General features: G+C 32.0%; 2 protein-coding genes across 3 annotated transcripts; both read left to right on the forward strand.

The window, feature by feature from the left end:
* Window positions 1-6,565: 6,565 nt before the first annotated feature.
* On the forward strand, window positions 6,566-11,173 carry LOC108323805 (uncharacterized). Of its 2 annotated transcripts, none has more exons than XM_017556564.2 (9): window positions 6,566-6,760; window positions 6,859-6,909; window positions 7,937-7,976; window positions 8,346-8,460; window positions 8,825-8,860; window positions 9,325-9,450; window positions 9,858-9,964; window positions 10,064-10,138; window positions 10,440-11,173. In XM_017556564.2, exons 1-9 carry the CDS (start codon window positions 6,623-6,625, stop codon window positions 10,808-10,810), a joined length of 1,059 nt encoding a protein of 352 aa, XP_017412053.1. In that variant the 5' UTR covers window positions 6,566-6,622; the 3' UTR covers window positions 10,811-11,173. The 2 variants fall into 2 exon arrangements, with proteins under 2 accessions (XP_017412053.1, XP_017412054.1); XM_017556565.2 differs by having other exon boundaries at window positions 7,955-7,976.
* A 3,445-nt stretch (window positions 11,174-14,618) lies between these two features.
* On the forward strand, window positions 14,619-17,899 carry LOC108324279 (uncharacterized). The gene is made up of 5 exons (XM_017557191.2): window positions 14,619-15,339; window positions 15,688-15,724; window positions 15,930-16,166; window positions 16,260-16,307; window positions 17,353-17,899. Exons 1-5 carry the CDS (start codon window positions 15,041-15,043, stop codon window positions 17,605-17,607), a joined length of 876 nt encoding a protein of 291 aa, XP_017412680.1. The 5' UTR covers window positions 14,619-15,040; the 3' UTR covers window positions 17,608-17,899.
* Window positions 17,900-18,451: the final 552 nt, after the last annotated feature.

Raw genomic sequence — 18,451 nt, forward strand, 5'->3', positions numbered from 1 at the left:
TGATCGATGCATTGTATGCACCACTTACGTACGTTGCATGCAATTGCATTTATAGAGAGGTCCCATCTCTAATTTTTTTTATATTTATTTTACCACAACACATTAGTTAAGCTAATTAATACAATATTTTGGGTAAATTTATATTTGAATTGAAATATCAATTAACATATTCAAACACACTATATAATTATTGAAAGAACTTTTAAAATTTCCATTAACATAGATAATTAATTATATACCGGATTAAATCTAATTGGTTTAACAGTTGAAATAATTTGTTAAATAATTTAATTTTGTTATTAATTATTAGGTATGATGTAAATTTAAAAGAGTGAGTGGACGTGACGGACATAAGTTATATATCCTAAATTTTTTCTTTCAATACCACAATACTTTGGTTACATCGGTGTTTTGGCTACATTCGTACAATTATTAGTTAAATTTATCTCTAAACCATTATATTAATTATAACACATATAAACAAGTTTAAGTAGTAATGTTAGGGTATATACAACTTTTGTCATATAGGACCACTGAAAGCAGAGCTATCATACCATAACATATATATTGAATTTGCAGCATTTTTCTTGACTAATATTGAAGTTAATTAAGAAGTATAATAGCCTGTTCCACTGGTAAGAGAATTTGGGTGGACGTGTCTATTTAGATGGTTTTTCTTCTCACCAGCTATTAAAAATATTTTCCAAATCTTATTATAATATTGAATAATTTTGATTTATAAATACTTTCACCATATTACACTTATAAAATTTAGAGTTAAATATGTTTGTTATTTTGTATTTATTTCTAACTTTGTTTTATTTGTCTTTTTTTTAAGATACATATTCTATCTTTTATAATCAAGTTAATTTTTTTTACGTGACAAACGATGTGTCACGTCTCCAACCTATTTAAGACACATGTAGTGTGTTTTAGGTCAACAAGATAACTCACTAACAATGTTGTATATGTTCTTAGTCTAATAAGATTGATAAGACACATATATTATTTTTTAAAGTCAACTAGATATTTAGATAACTCAGTAAGTCATTAGGATATATAGTCTGGTAAAATATGGAAAACTTAGATGGTCCGATGGGAAATCTAAAGATGACAATGAGTCGTATTGGACGGATAATGGTTATCTGTTATCTTATATGTAATAAAAAAAATCCATTTATTACCTATTAGATGTTCATTTAAAAAATACTTGCAAATATATGTAGATACCTACAAATATTTAAAAAAAAAATATTATACATTTTTAAAATAAAATCTAAATAAAATTATAAGAAATATAAAATATAATATAAATTTAAATTTAAATTTAATTAAATTTAACCTAATAAAATATAAATTAATTTTAATTTTAATTATATTTAACTCAACACAATATAAATGAATTTTAATTAGATTTAATTTAATAAAATATAAATTAAATTTTAATTTTAATTTTTTACAAATAATAAATAATATAATACTTATATCAACTCATTTATAAACAAATATTAAAATATTTATTATTTATTATTTACAAGTAATAAATAATTACGTGTATCAATTATTTCTTATAAATTTTAAAAGCTAAGCGGACACAAATATTTTTAACATATAAGATATATATTGAATTTGCAGCATTTTTCTTGGCTATTGAAGTTGCTAATTAAGAAGTGGCTGGTAAGAGAATTTTAGTGGACGTGTCTAAAACCCTTAGATGATTACTTTTCTCATCAGTTATTAAAAAATCATTGACCAAATCTTACAAATAAAGGAAATATTGAATAACCTTCATTTATAAGGTACTTTCACTAAAAGTAGTTACAGTTATTAAAGCAATCCAAATTTATAAAATTGACTAACTTTAAGTCGACTTTTTCTTTTCTAATTATTTTTTCTTTGTCTAAAAAAGTTATGTTAAAATCCTTAATATTATAATACTCGTTAAAATTTAAGTAAACTTTTTCAGAATTAATATAATGTTTTTCAATTAATTTAAAACAAATGTTTTCAATTTAGGATTCAAATGAAAAATTCAAAACATCATTTCATATTTTGAAGTTCATTAAATCTAGAGATGAAGTAAAATCACTTATTCAAAATAATCCATACAAATTAAATATGTGATCTTACCACTGACACTTGTCAAAATATAGAGATATTTATTTGCAAAATTTCAACTCTATAATAATTTTAGTAGCTTTATAAAAAGATTGTTTGTATAGTCTGAATTTAAAACAAATTTTGCCAAAAACCTTAAACTCACAGCCACATATAGGTAGCCGGTTAGGCAGGTGACTGGTAGACTTTTGCTTAAATGTCCAGTTTTAGCAATATCTTTATTCAATTCCCTCACAAATTTGAATTAGTTTAACTTAAAAAATTGAACCAATTTATTTATTTAGTTTTGAATTAGTTAACTTCTACTAATAGTTTACCTTGACAAGTCTAAATCTAAATATTATTTCATAAGTCGGTTTCACTTTACATACAAATGGAAGGACATCAGTTAAAAAATTGTAAAAAGAAAAGATTCGATATACTTAAAAAATTATCAAATAATCAACGAAGTAGTTGAGGGGACATTTACTTAGCTTTTTATTTAATGCTTTCGTTCTATATTTTAATTTTAATGCTTTCAATTTTTGTGAGAAAAAAGGGATAATAATAGATAGAAGCTATTCAATTTTAACATAATATTGCATACTTAAAAATATCACTTCTTTTTCACTTCCTTAAATAGGATAATGTTATTTTGGTAACATACATTAATTTAAAAAATTATTTTAAGGGAAATACAGTTAGTGGAAAACAGGTGGATGCAGAAGAGTGACCGTTCGTTTTGGATGACGACAGTATTTAAGGCCAAATTTCAAATAACGTGCCACTTCTCTGTATGCCTTTCTTCTTCTCCAAAACGCTGAAACTCTTTTCTCTTTCTTCTCTCTAAAATCTCCTTCCTCTCTCTAAGAAAACCTCACCATTTCTTCTTCCGATCACCTCTCAGGCATCGCTGGAACACTCCCGGCGTCAAGAGTTTCCATTTAAACCGATCGACTTGTGATTCTGAGCTGGTGAGTTCTTTCTCTTTAAGCACGTTTGTTTAAGACTCGCATGCAACCCTCTAGTTCTGGTCGCCTGAGTGGGTAATATTATTCTGTGTGTTTCTGGTTTTCTATGTGGTTCAATATTTCTAAAACGTGGCCGTCAGACTTTAAGTCTTTGGTAGTAGGGAGCTCTAATTCTTCATAATTGAGCGTTCGGTCACGCTTAGAGGTAAGAGAAACTTATATAATTTAATTTAGCTTGTTGTGTTGAATGTTTGTATGCTTGCATGATACGTGTGATTATTTGATGAGTATGAAATATGATTGTACTGCTGGTTTGGATGTGTGGATGGACGTATGATATACGCTGTGAACTGAGTTGGGATAGAGTTTAATCTTCGAACCGTAGTATTCTGAGCAAAGGTGTTTAGCATGGTCGAACATCATTAACGAGCGTTCGGTTCTTCTTGGGAGTGTATGGTCTTACTTGAATTATCATGAGTTAGGGATAGTGTTTAAGAGTCTTTCGGTAATATTATATAGGAATAAATAATCTGTGATCGAGAGTTTGTATTCATCATTCAGTTTTCGTTGAGCGTCCGTTCATGTTAAGTTCTTCTTTAGACTTCCTAAACAATTTAGTTAATGTGTTATATTCTACCTAAAGTCGTAGACATTATCGTTCTTTTCATTCAGAATAAGTGGTGGCTCAATTGTGTGTGTGTGTGTATATATATATATATATATATTCATTCTTTTTCTGAGAGTTTATTAGCGATCGGTCTTGGACCAATCTTTCAGTCTTAGTAGCGCTCGTTCCTGATAAGCAATTGGTCTTGGACCAGCGCTCGTCCAATAGTGTTCGGTTTCTACCGGGCTCGGTCTTAAACCAAGCGTTGGGTCTTGTTTTCTGTAATATAGTATTATTGTGCTTAGAATCAGAGTCTTTATTCAAACTAGCTAGCGTTCATTAATTCATAGTTTCTCATCAGTATTAGTATTTAGTGTAAATCAGTGTTGGTCTTTAAAAGGTGTTCGGCCTAGAGTCTTAGTACTCGGCCTAGGCTTTGTGGCGTCCGGTTGAACTCTTAGGAGTCTGTTTATTGTAGTAGATGAGTAGCGCTCAGTCTCGTTAATATCTAAGAAGCGTCATTCCAGTCGTACTTAGGTTATGATAAGGGCGTATGATCTTATTTCCTTTGAATGTATGGATGATTAAGTATGAGGAAAATTGAGATATGATGTGTATGAAATAGTTGATTATGAACGAGTATTCCAGGGAGGAATATCTCAGAAAGTGGTTATTGATTGGTAAAGTATGAATGTGGGCAAAACTTAGCGGGTGTTCATCTTGATATTCCATGATTACTCGTTCTCATGTAGAGATGAGTAAGTCACGTGTGGGAATGACAGGAGGTCCTAGTCCATAAGGATAACTTGGACGGAACGGATCAACCTCGGGTGGCAGCTGTTGAGGGTATCCCAGTTACTACATCACCCGGGTGCACGAATGTCATAGCTACACAGGATTCATACAGTCCGGACAGTCAGAGTCATGTGGTCGTTATTTGCATGCATGGATGTATAAATTATGATGTGGTTGTTGTTGGTGTTGTTATGAATGTTGTATGTTGTGATTGAATAAATTAAATTACATAAGCTTACCCTGTTTATCATTTTTGTCTGTGTTGTACGTTCGGGTCGTTGTCCTGTTGCAATGATCATCCGTGTGGATGTGAGCAGAAGGAGAAGAGTTGCTTGAAGAAGTATTGGAAGATGCAACAGAAGTGAAGGCCGAACCTTGAGAGCGTTCAGTCTGGTGTTAGCTTTACCTTTTGTAAGACCGTTCGATATAATTTATTTTGTACGTCGTTCGATCTAGTAGTAGCTAGAGTAGTGGTTTTAATTTTCCAGTTATTGTGTAAGGCCGTTCTGCCATAATCGTATCTCGTTCAGCGTAGAACTGATCTGTAGTATTGTTAACATGTGATTATTCTCTATATGGTTTTACACTGTATTTTTGGGATGTTACAAAATATAATTATTAAAATAAATATATTTATGTAGTTACGAAGAAAAGAAGAAGAAAAAAAATATAAAGTATAATTTTGTTTCGTTGTAAAAGTATCATTAATCCTCAAAATAAAAGTATGATTTCTCTTAAAAAAAAAAGGTAATCGATCATGTCACAACTAAAATCGCGATGAAAGACTAGTGAAATTCTACAAAATAAAAATGAGATTGAAAATTAGAGTTTGAATCGCCATCAATCATCAACCATAACTATGGAAAACTACGAAAAACGATTAAGTTTTAACCACTGTAATACCGCTTCCTGTGTTAGAAATCGAATCTCATGGTCAGATATTGTTTTTCCCTTTTTTTTCTTTGATCTATGTTTTCTGTTTTGTATGGTAAAGTTTACATTATGATTTGGTGTTGTCATTGAGAAGATATTATGGTTGTTATGGTGGAAAATAATAGAGAAAGAGATGAATAAGAAAAGATTTGCTGATGGTGGTGTTTCAGGTAGCGTATGAGTATTAAGAGGGTATGAAGATGATTGGAGGAAATTGTCGGTAGCTGTGATTGGAAGCTGAAGAAATTAGGTTGGTGGAGTTGATGAAGCATCAGCAATTTGCGAATGAGCAAATTCAGTTGGTGAAAAGATTACGAATACACAAGGATTGGCAATGATGCTGATGAAATATTACGAATTAAAGAACATCAGTAGTGGTGCTATGATGATGGCAGCGGAATAAAAAACCAAATAAACTGAAACACAATAACATAAAATAAGTTCAAAATAAAACCAAATCAAATCAAATCATTTTGAAACAAATAAAATCACATCAATGAAATCAAATAAAACTAAACCAAATTAAACAACATCACATAAAATAAGATTAAATAAAATCAAATATAATAACGAAATAAAAATCACATGAAATCAAATCAAATAAAGTAAAATCACAACAACAAAATAAAAATCAAATACACAACAAAAAGAAAGAAATATTTACATTTTTTTAAATTATATATATATATATATTATATTTCTATTTCATTTTATTTTTTACGAGTTACTGGATAAAATTGAGCGTTGAATTTATTAAATATATAAAAAGTTAGAGTAAATAAGAGTGTCAAGTAGAAAATAAATGCTTTTTCCAAAATGTAAATTTGCTTTTAATCAATTAAATATAAGTTTAACTTTTATTCTTTACATTTAAAATTTAATATTTCTAATTTATGCAATTAAAAAATAATTTATTTTTATCCCGTCCAAATTTCTCATACTTAAAATTTGTCATAGTAAATATTTTGAAACGGAAATGAATATTATTAGATATTTAATGATAAAAGTGCAAAAACACTGTGAAACAAACCTCGTATAATTTTAAAAAGTGAAAAAATAAATCTTTAATAATATTTTGGACAAATAAGCTTTATTTATTTTTTTAACTTAAAAAACTGAAAAATTAATTTGAAGTCTAAAAAATTCAAATAATTCACAAATTTGATATACTAAAAACATGTAAAATAAGAGTCCTCTTTAGAGAAGGTTGTTCATACCCATGTTGAGCGCGTGCATTCACGCGTCTACCGTATTTCCCTCCTTTATTAGTCACTGTGTGAGCCCGAAGAAGCTCGACCTCTCTTGCTCTTCAATGGCCGCGTCGTCCTCTATTCGAATCGTCGTCGTCGGTGATGTGGTAAAGTAACCTCTTCCCACTTTCCAAACCCAACTTTTGCTTCTCATGTTTGCTAGTTTTGGGACAATGCCTATGACCTAATTTGGGGTTTTCTGAAGCATGATTACTGGAACTTTGAACAAGATTCCAAAGCGCTTGAGTTCTTGCAGGTACTTTTCTCCATTATCCTGTTTCCATTTTCGTTCCCTGTTAATGAAAAAGCTTATGCATATTCTGCTGCCAACCCACGTGCCATTTGATTCAATCCTCGATGCTGTGGGGTTCTGTGCTCTATCTTCTCTTTCCTATTCTCATTTCCATGCTATTTAAGCTTACAAAAAATATGATAATTATGATAAAAGATTATAGACCAGAATAATAATTTTGGTTATCCCAGTAAAAGGGAAAAAAGCTGAGGTTGTTTGTTTTCATAGGGTGTTAAAAAATCTTACCTTGTTGTGAAATGCAACTTCCCTAGTACTAAAGGAAAATTATCGTCACTTATTTGCTATTATTATTTTGGTCTTGGTTACTAATAAACCTTATTTGGAAATTTTATTATGCCGAAGCTAACCCGGTGCAGAGACTCCTACTACCTCCGAGCCCCCTAAACACAAATACTTAAAAGAGGTTGCTACAAATGGATGGATGTCCCTGTAATCTGCTGGGGATTGCTAAATTGGCTGTGTAGATAGACATTGAGCGTGTTTGTATAGAAAACTAGTAGCGTTTTTGTGAACTTCTCTACTGAAAAACAAAACTATATTTCCATTAGAGAAGCTCTAAAAAGTCTTTCTTACTTCCATTCCCATATAGACCAAAATAATTAATAAACAAAACCCCTATTTCTGGAGTCCAAGAGTCACTTGTAATAGTAAAACATGTACCTGCTAAAATTAATTGGCTAGTTGCACTTTGATGTAGAAAGGTTGTGTAAGATCAAATCTTGGTTAGAGATTTGGGAACAAAATGATAAAGGAAAAATTATAAGGAACTAAAACTAGAGAAATCAAAATAAGAAGTAAGAACAATTTTTTTTTTTGTCCTTTTTGCACGCCATGAAGGGGAAAGAAAACAAAGAGAAAGTTGTGATATTGAATATTCATCTATCATTAATTTCTATTAAGTTGATGCAACTACTTAATGTACAATATTATTGACTTGTTTTCTTATATCTGATCTATCAATCTAATCTAGTCCTATGTTGAAGTGCAGCCAGATTTGGTGCTGTTTACAGGCAAGCTTCACTTTACTGCTGATCAACCTATCATACTACAGTGATTTTTCTTAAATGCATTTAAGTGTCTTTACTTCCTCTATGCCTATTTTAATTGTTATGAAAATAGCTGGTGTAGACCTATGAAAAATCGGTGTCCATCTTGAAAATTGAATGCTATGGCATTGATCTGTTTAACTTCTAAATAACCTAGGAGTATGGTTTGCATTAATAGCCAGAGACCTGTACAAATCAGCATGTGCCAAGTTTATGGCCTGTTAATTTATCTTTGTTGTATAACTTATGATTTGTTATGATTAATTTGTTATTTGATTTATCTGTGTATTACTGTTTTCATCCTTTTTCAACTGTCACATTCAATCTTGTTAGGTGATTTTGGTGATGAAAATGTTGAAGTCGTTCAGAGTGTTGCAAATGTTGAATTTTCTAAGGCAGTTATATTGGGAAACCACGATGCCTGGTTCACTAAACAGTTTTCTAAAAGGTGAAGTTTACAAGTTTGTTCCTGGAATCATTCTTTGTGCGTGTTTGTGTACTCTGTGAAAAAAGGTTCATGTTGTTTGATTATTCCATAGGGCTTAATGAAAATTTCATTTGAGAAATAGATAGAAAACTAGGAAAATAAACTTTGAAATTATGTCTACAGTACATCTTTTTTGTCCCACCACCCTGATAACAACATGCAAACACACACAAATAATCCCATCCGTCCAATCTTTTTGACAGTAGAAGCTTTGTACTATGTCAAAAGCTTAATTTGTTTGAGTTTGTTTTGTACGCAGTAGGTGGTAGTTGCAAATGCTGATTTCTATTCAAATTGTAAACTAACACTTTGATTCAAATATTAGCCAGGAGAAGGATAAAGTTCAGCTTCAGCTAGAATGGTAAGCTTATCTATAAGTATTTGATTTATTCTGAGAAAATTTTGCTCTGATTTATTAATTTGACTTATGCATTTCAAAATCTTATTAATTTACTTTTGACAAAAGCATATTTGTTATTTCTGTTTATGTGCTTATATAATGCTATAGGTGAATTAACTTGTTCACAGGTTTAACAAAAGAAAATGGGCTATTTCATTTTCCATTATTAAATGTTTAAAATGAGATTTTAAAATATCTATGATGAATTTTTTGTTGTTCCGGAAACGTGTCAATTCTAGAGAAGTTACCAATTACTGAAAGCACAGTTAACTACTTTAGAGTTCTTGTTGACACCTTTCCCAGATTAATTTTATCCCCATTCTCGATAATTGTAAATTCCATTGAGTTTACTTATTATGCTTTTATTATTTTATGGAGATCCTTAGAAAATTTACTGATAAATGAATCTATCAATATAAATTCAGCCTTGGTGAGGAGCATGTGGCTTATCGACGATCAGACTTCCCTCTAATAAAAGTAAGCGTTGTTGGTGGACGGCCATTTTCTTGTGGGGGTAAACCATTGTCGCAGAAAAAGCTTCTTTCTGCAAGGTGTGTATTGTAATGGAAGTAATCAGACAATTCGATCCTCAAAAGGCTCAAAATGTATTTAGTATTTTCAGCTTTCCACCTTAGTTTCTAATGCCTACAAAAAAGAGTTAAGTTCACCAATCACCATTTTTCTCCCATCACATTATCACCTTGAAAGAATGCCGTACGATCTTTCCAACAGTTACTCATATTATTAACTTTTGATGCTATGTATTTATCTTGCCCAATCTTGCCTCGCCTCGCCTCATTTAATTATCCATTATTGTGACAACAGATAATCCACAATAGAAGTAGAGTTAGGTGGTCTTTTATGATTTGTTTAGGAGATCATATATGTTGTGTTTTTTTACTATTACTATAATTCCATGGTAGCTCGAAATCAATTTATCAGTTGAGCTTTGTCATAGATATGGAATTAAAGACATGGATGAGAGTGCTAAGAGAATCCAGAAAGCTGCTCGTGGTACACCGGATGATCATTTTCTTATATTACTTGCACATAACGGGCCCTCAGGTGACACATGGCATTTCAATTTTGTTATCAGCTCTGTTGGTACTGCTTGTCTATCACACCTAATACACATCCTGATGTTTAAATTTTAAATTTGTATAGGCCTTGGTTCTGATTTGAATGATATATGTGGAAAGGACTGGGAATTTGGGGGTAATGGTGATTATGGTGATCCAGGTAATACGTATACTTCATGACTTAAATTTTTATTAAAATATTATCTTTTTGTGGTTTTGGCACTCAGCAATAATGACAACTGTCAAGGCCGTATTCCAGCCTCCACCTCCTCCCGCTTATTATTATTTGAATAACAATCTTTCATTTCATTTCAGATGTTTCTGTATGTTATTCTGAATAATCATTTCCATTTTAGTTGATTTGTACCTTAAGGTGCCACTGAAGAATGATGGAGATAATGCAAACATAACAAAACTGAGATAATACAGTTTTTACCTAGTTTATTATGTTTATATGACAGATCTAGCACACGCCATATCCTTGCTAAAAGAGAATGATCAAGTATCAATTCCCTTGGTTGTATTTGGTCACATGCACAAAGAGCTGGCATATGGCAATGGCTTTAGGAAAATGATTGTGGTTGGCCCTGATAACACCATATACTTAAATGGGGCAATTGTTCCTAGGGTCAAAAGGTTGAATGATGAAGACAAGAGAAGCTTAGACGAGGAAAGTGCTCTTTCCTCATCAGAGGCAAAAGGTACCAGAAGAGCCTTTACTTTAGTTGAGATTTCAGAAGGGAGAGTTGCTAAGATTGCAGAAAGTTGGGTCTCAGTCGTTGAAGATAGGACCACATTAGAAGAAGAGCACATACTATATGAGGTCAGCTAGGATCCTCATCCTCCACATTTAGGCTCCTGCCTCTGTCACACCCATTTTAATGCGTAGATGAATAAAGCCAAGGGTGAAATATACATCGAAGCTGATTCCTTATCCCGATGAATAGTATTTAATTTCATTGTTAATAACTACTGTATAGACTACACAAATGGCATATGCTCTTATACTCATTCCTTATCTAGCTGGTGTGATTTATTGCTTGTACCGCACCTCTATTTCATGTGGCAAGTCAAATGTGAAGGGCTCGTGTCAAATTATTTTCTTCCTAGCATAGAGGACTGCACCCCTGTTTGTTTTTGTTGTCCTTGCGCATTTGGATTCATGTTGAATGATATGGGTGGGTCTATTGGATTACACAGGCTGTTCCATTTGCCGTCATGGTGACTAATATTTTTAACCTGGCACTGTCTGCTTGTGGTGCCATTGTATTGTCCAAATTTTACTCCATTTTGCAAGCACTATACACGGATTCTGCAGCTGATAGGTTTGGAGTACATCATTTTCATGTTTGTCTTTTTTTTTTTTTTCTGGACCCAATGAAGATTGCAGTGCTTTGGCAGATGGCTGTGATCCCATTTGGTCATGAAATGACTCCCCTGACTTTTAGCTCTAAAGTAAAGGTTAAAGAGGCTGTGATACTGAAGGTTGACCAAACTTTTAATGATTTGATGCTGGCTTGTTTCCTCTTTTCATTAATTTTTTCTCTTTTGATGAGTTAAGAAAAAGTTTCATTCACATGAAAGAAATGACCCATTTCCTAGACTTACTCGATTAACCTTGCTATTGGTGAATGACATATTCCACGAATACCACTTACAATCATTTACAGGTTCCTTAATTTCTTATATCATTTGTCAGCACTAACCAAGCATCTTTCCCTTCTATATAATAATCTCTTTTTTAAGCTTTCCATTCTACAAAAGTATGCAGTAGTAGTATTATTTGGCACTGTCTTTTCTGTTTTGCTTTCTTAAGGTTTGGTGCACCGAATTCCAAGCAGTCTATGGACTGTTTTTGACTCGTCCGGTTCCTTTACAGCCATTGGATAACAGAAAGTAAAGTTAAAAGGAAAGCTTAAAGTAACTCCAAATACTTTTCTTGGTAAAACATTGAGTTGATTCTGACCCTGCTAAAAATTGCTATTAACTTTATTGTAAAATCTGGGGGCACCATTTTATAATTGTGTGGTGAACATGAAAGCAAATACCCCACCCTATTGGCTTTATTTTAGTGTCCATACATAATTTGATAGAGAACTCTGATATCTCAACATGTTTCTCTTCATCAATTTTGATATACCATTAACATCATTCCTTCATTTTTTAGGATTTCTACTTTTCTTCTCTAGAGGCCCCGCCCCTTAAAGATTAGTCAATTAAGTTTCTCTAGTTTTTCTACCGTAAAGCCAACATTTTGGTCCATTTAATATTTCCATTTCTTTGACAACTCATTTATGTTTTCCAACTTAGCCTAGGGTCTTTCTAGATAGGGTTAAAACTTGCAACTTCCTGGCACCATACTAAATGCGTACTTTACTTTGCTTCCTCATCCTCATAATTAGATTACTGTAATTAAGATTCTGAATTTGGTACATCATATTTTGTTTCATCAGTTTTAGAGTTGGCACGATAGCCTTTATAGGGACAATCACTGAAATTCTATCTCAAGCTTAAGAGAGAAAAATATAGGTCTGCGTATGTCTAACTGTTCCAAGCTTAAATGAATATTAATTGAGGCACAGCTGCATGATTTTCTAGCTATGCACAGTGCATTCGAATCCTTCAATTTTCAAAAAATACTTTAAATGGATGAACATGGTTGAGTAATTGTTGACAAACAAAACCATTCACTTTACCATTCAGCTTTTTGTACCTTTTTGAACATGAACTGCTCATAATAATAATAATGCCATAATTTATCAAGGAGTAAATATAGAACATGCTCATTATGTCAAAGCAGTTTCCTAACAGCATGTAGAAAGTTGCTATAAAAAGGATTAGCTTGGTCATTATGAAACAACATATCAAGAATCTGGTCAAATTTTCTTCCTTTTTCTTGGGGATTTTGAAAGTTATCCAATTTCAATAGATAACATTTTTTATAATAAATATTTAAAGTTTGTCCAATAATGCACAACTGAGAAATAATTAACAATCAACTAAAAAACAAATAAATTATTGTCAACTAATCAAAGTACATACATATAGTTGAAAAGTAAAATCCTCATATCTTAAAGATATGTTCAAAGTAAAACCACACTTTTCTGTCTCAAAGCATTAATACATTATTATAAGTTAGTCCATTTAATGAAAGCAACAGATTCAGAGTAAAAAATTTCTACTTTTTGTAATTTTTGACATTACTGTTACCTAATCTTTCATCTTCACAATTCAACATGACATTGCTGAATCTTTATAAAACAACATGAGAGATATTAAAAACCATGACCCAGAGGAATCTAAAGAGAGGAATTCATAATATAATTGAAAAAAAAAAAGTGTTTGTGAAGAGAACAAATTGTATATTTCTGAAAAGCAAAAGATAAACATAGAATGTCTACTCTGACATGTTTGACCCCTTCTTCTGTCACAGTTGGCCCTCTTTATTTGAAGATCCTCTGCTACCTTTGACCGAATCTAGACCCTCTATGACTCTGTACTCTTACGTCTTCATCTTTCCATCTTGATCCTCTTGTTAACCACAAATGGCACACTGTTTTCAGGGTTAAACAAGCAAACCTATATTTAAATAAATTAATGTAATTATTTAGTGTTACATGTATGTTATTCTTATCTGTTCATAAAAATAAAATAAAAATGTTATACAATTGGAGAATGTTCCAACTATAATTTTTTTTCTGATATACTAACCTAAGCTGTTTTAGAGACTCAAATTTAAGACTTTGTAATGTTCCCAGTTTGTCACAACAATCATGTTAGCTGTTGACACAACTTTGGAAAATAGCTAAAATATATTAACCAGGAGAATGATAGAAAAATGCTGTAATTAATGTATAACAAGGAGCAAAACTGATAAAAATAAAATTTAGTAATATATTACAAATTTAAGATAAGTTAAAAAAAATTATATTAGATAAAAGTAAAAAATATATATAAATATATATTAATCTATTAAGATTTTGAATTGAAGATAATAATTTTTCATATAGTCTTTTATAGTGGTTAATCTTTTATATTATTAAATTATTAAATAGAAAAAATATATTTTTTATTTAGTCTTATCTCATCTGTATTGTGGTAAATGACATGGACCCAAATTCTTTTTGAATCATAATCTTTGAAGGGTAAGTTTGTCTTTTCATTGCAGTCTCTGGATAAGAGGTTACCTACTTCAGTTAGAGGGCATCATTGTACAGTGCACCAATCACAAGTGTTTTTAACTTAACCACTCGGACATTATGATTGACATGAATAATAGAAGATATTTAAAAAAATGAAAAAATATTTACTAGATACTCAAGAAAAAATTAATTATATATTAAAGATTTAAAATTTGTTCAGTCTTAAATGAAAAGAAAAAACAAAAAGGGCCATTGTAGTTTTTTTTCATCTTCTCTCTTTCCATTTTCTTATCATCAAAAACTCCTCCTTAACTCATTTCATACATAAAAGTTATGGATTAAAAAGATTAAAATATAGAACCACTTGTACTTGTTGTTTATGGTCTAGAATGAATAATCATCACATGCTTTTTACAAACCATGAATTTTTGAAAAATAAATTATAGAAAGCAGATTAAAAAACAGTAAAAGATGTTTAAGCATTTAAGGAATTAATTGATTTGTTGTGTGATAATTGTATTTGAGATAGGTGAAAGGGTGAGAGAGAGAGAAGAAAGAAAAGATGAATGGTCCTGCCCAGCAGCACTTCCAGCTCACCCGCTTAGGTCGGATCTATTTTCTGCCACTCTTCACTTTCCTCACATCACAACTCACTCCCAACTTCAACAACACCTTTCCATAACACAACACAACATCCTCTTCATCTTCTTCATCTTCTTCTTCCTCAAAAAACAACCAATTTTTAAAGACTAAACTCAAACAAACACACCTTTTTGTTTAAAAATTAATTTTTTATTATTTTTTCTCATTCCCACACACAAAATAAGAGAAACAAGAAGTGCTCAGAAAGGCAAATCACCATTACTGTGTTGGGTTCGTTCATGCTCAAGTGGGTTTCCGTTTGCGCGCTCCTACGTTAAATGGGCAATGTGACGGGAACAGTGGCTGCCAAATTCGCGTTTTTCCCGCCAGAGCCACCGACGTACGACGTTTGCCGAGAGGGGGATGGGAGGGTGGTGCTGTCGGGTGTCACGGCCGACAAAAACGTCGACGTTCACATTCTCGACACTAAGGGTGGCAACAAGATCGTTGCCACCTTCTGGAAACACCCTTTTGCCCGTTTCACCTTCTTGTACTCTCACGGTAATGCCGCTGACTTGGGTCAGATGCACGACCTCTTCATCGAGCTCAGAGCTCACCTGCGTGTCAACATCATGAGGTCAACCAAAACCACCGCCTTCTTCTATGGCCTCTAATTTCTTATATTTTCGTTTTCAATGGAGACATCTTTTTTATATCAGTGTCTGTTTAGCTGTTTGGTAGCTGATAAAGATGATAATTATGCTGTGTCTTAATCTTGAGCAAAACTTCTTGGTCTTTTACTCTGTATGTAAGCTCATGCATAGTAATACATGAGCTTGCTTCACTTCCATAAAAGTAAATGTATATTTTAATATTTATTTTGCTTGATTTGACAACTTATGTAATGTTCTATTTCAGAAAACATTTTGGGGTGTGAACAGAAGCTCTTTCTGAATTTTGTTTCTACTTTGTTTTATGTTTGCAGTTATGACTATTCAGGATATGGAGCATCTACGGGTAAGGTATGTAATCGCTTGTTTCCTTTTTTTTTTTTTTGGTGGTTGTTCTTTATTTCCAAATAAAGTTTCTTGGGGCTTTGATTTATTTCCATATAAGACAGTGTATATGCTTGAAACAAGGTTATAAAAATTCCATTTGAAGTGTTTTTCTGCAAATGATTCTGCTGCTATTCTCAATGATGTTTTTGTTGCTTTTCAACTGTGGCAGCCATCTGAGTTCAACACGTATTACGACATAGAAGCTGTATATCATTGTTTGAAGCGTGAATATGGAATTAAACAAGAAGAATTGATTTTGTACGGTCAATCGGTTGGAAGTGGGCCCACACTGCACTTGGCTTCTAAGTTGCAGAAGTTGAGAGGTGTTGTTCTTCACAGTGCCATACTTTCAGGGATAAGGGTCTTGTACCCTGTCAAGATGACATTTTGGTTTGACATATTTAAAGTGAGTTTTGCCTCTGTGTTCATAATTCTGATGACTCTACTCTAATATTTTCGCTGAGCTTTGTAGTTACAAAATTCTCTTTTAACGTTTCAGAATATAGACAAAATTCGACATGTCAACTGTCCAGTGTTTGTTATACATGTAAGTATCTATTTCCATCCTTGTTTTTAATCACCTTCTGCTCTTCTATTTCTTTCGTCCTCAAAACTGATCAGCAACTTTTCTGAGCTTCTCTTCTCGAATGATTTTCTTTTTCCTTTTCCTGACACTGCCAATGAGTTTGTTCATATGTTTACACATGTTTGTTGTTGCGTTATTGAATCATTATTTCCATCTGGTCTAAGAAACTCTTTGATTATGCTACCCAGTTGGTAAATTCTTTTATCAATTTCTTCAGCTTCTGAAAAGAAATAAAGCAGATTAATTATTGATGCAAAGCGCAATAGATTTTGGAGCAAAATTTGGAACAGCACCAGACAACACTTGATATAACTCCCTATTTTATTTGTATTACTCTATTTTGCATGTTGACTTGAATTTACAAGAGCAATCAGCACTCCCAAGACAGACATAAAATGGGTGAATGATGTTCAATAAGATCTGCATGTTCAACAACTTCATATTCTGATTACATTTTATGATAAGGCTACTAAGAGATGTCAGCATGGATTGTGTTACTTACCAGATTTGTATCCATATATACACTAAATGAAATGTGATTTTTCCAAATTCTTCTTTCATGACGTTTATGATTAATGTTATTTTTTGAGAATGGATTTATGCTGTTTGTTCCCCACTAATATAGAACCTGGAAATACCCTGCACCTGTTGTCCTAACGAGGACCATTACAAAATTTAATAAATATTTGGTATTTCTGCTTTTCCACATATCCCCTTTCTGTTGTTTATATTGATAGAACAGGTAACTCATGATTGGTGTTGAAATAGAAATAAAGACAGTTGAAGAGTAAGAAAATTAGATATCGTTTAGAACTCATGATTGTTTTCTGCAACTTCTGTGTTACTTAGATCTGCCATAAGTTATTGTTCATGAATTCAGTTCTCCAAAAGTCCATAATCCATACAAAACAGCATAGTTGGCATGGATATTTTAACCTGTAATGGCATCGTTTTGATGAATTAACATAATTCATAGTTTTGTGTCTGCTAATGGGATTCTGTGCAGGGAACAAATGATGATATTGTTGATTGGTCTCACGGCAAGCGATTATGGGAACTGTCAAAGGAAAAATATGATCCCTTGTGGGTAAAGGGTGGTGGTCATTGCAACCTTGAAACATTCCCAGAGTACATCAAATACTTGCGCAAGTTCATAAATGCAATGGAGAAACTCGCACTCACAAAACAGTCAAGCAAACAGCTCTCTCAAAATCCTAGTATTACTGAATCCAGACATAACAAATGCTTAAGATTTGTTTGATAGTTTTGAGGCTTTGGATGTAAGGAATCAGAGTCATGGTTTGTTCAATAGTGCCTTAGTTGCCATGCATGCTACTTTGGTTCATGATTTGGCAACTGCTCAGCTAACTAGAATTTAAGGATGTCTAAGACCCTAACCCTACTGAAACATGATGTTTCTGATCCAAATCCTTGTTCTGGATTTCTGCCAAAGTTGTTGAGTTTGTGTACAGACCAAGACCATTCTCTGAAGAAAACGATGTTATTATTTCCACTACTATGTCATTATAATCATCAAATACCTTATCATGTGCTGTCGTAAGGTTTTGAAACCAGTAATATTTTTTATGTACCGTGGAATTTGAAGCCATAGAACATGTAATGCGTGTTCTGTTTTTCTTGGTACATTAGTAGTTTAAAAAACATGTTTAAATATAAGGTACATACATTTCCTACCTATTTTAAGTACTCTGTTTGTCGATTGTTTATCAAAGTACTTGACAGCTAGTGTTTGTCAGTCTCAAATGTAGCACGTTTATTATGAAATTCATAATACGACATAGTCAATCAGTTGTACTTTGGCTTATTAAAAAATGCATATTGCTGGAGAGAATTTGGTATTAAATCATTGACACTGAAGTCACCCATCCTTATACATTAAAGTGGAGTTTATCCTCTTTAAAGTGATTAAATGTTTTAATATTTTTTAACTTATTCTCAAAAGTTAAATCATAATTATTTCTAATTAATTATGCATATTCACAATACCTTTATTTTTACCTCAAATATTTTTAAATTATATATTAATTTTAAGTACTTTTTTAATATTTTGTCTGTTTCAAATATTGGTAAAGACTTTTTTTTTT

The sequence above is a fragment of the Vigna angularis genome, chromosome 1, assembly GCF_016808095.1.
Source record: "Vigna angularis cultivar LongXiaoDou No.4 chromosome 1, ASM1680809v1, whole genome shotgun sequence".
NCBI classification, from domain to species: Eukaryota; Viridiplantae; Streptophyta; class Magnoliopsida; order Fabales; family Fabaceae; genus Vigna; species Vigna angularis.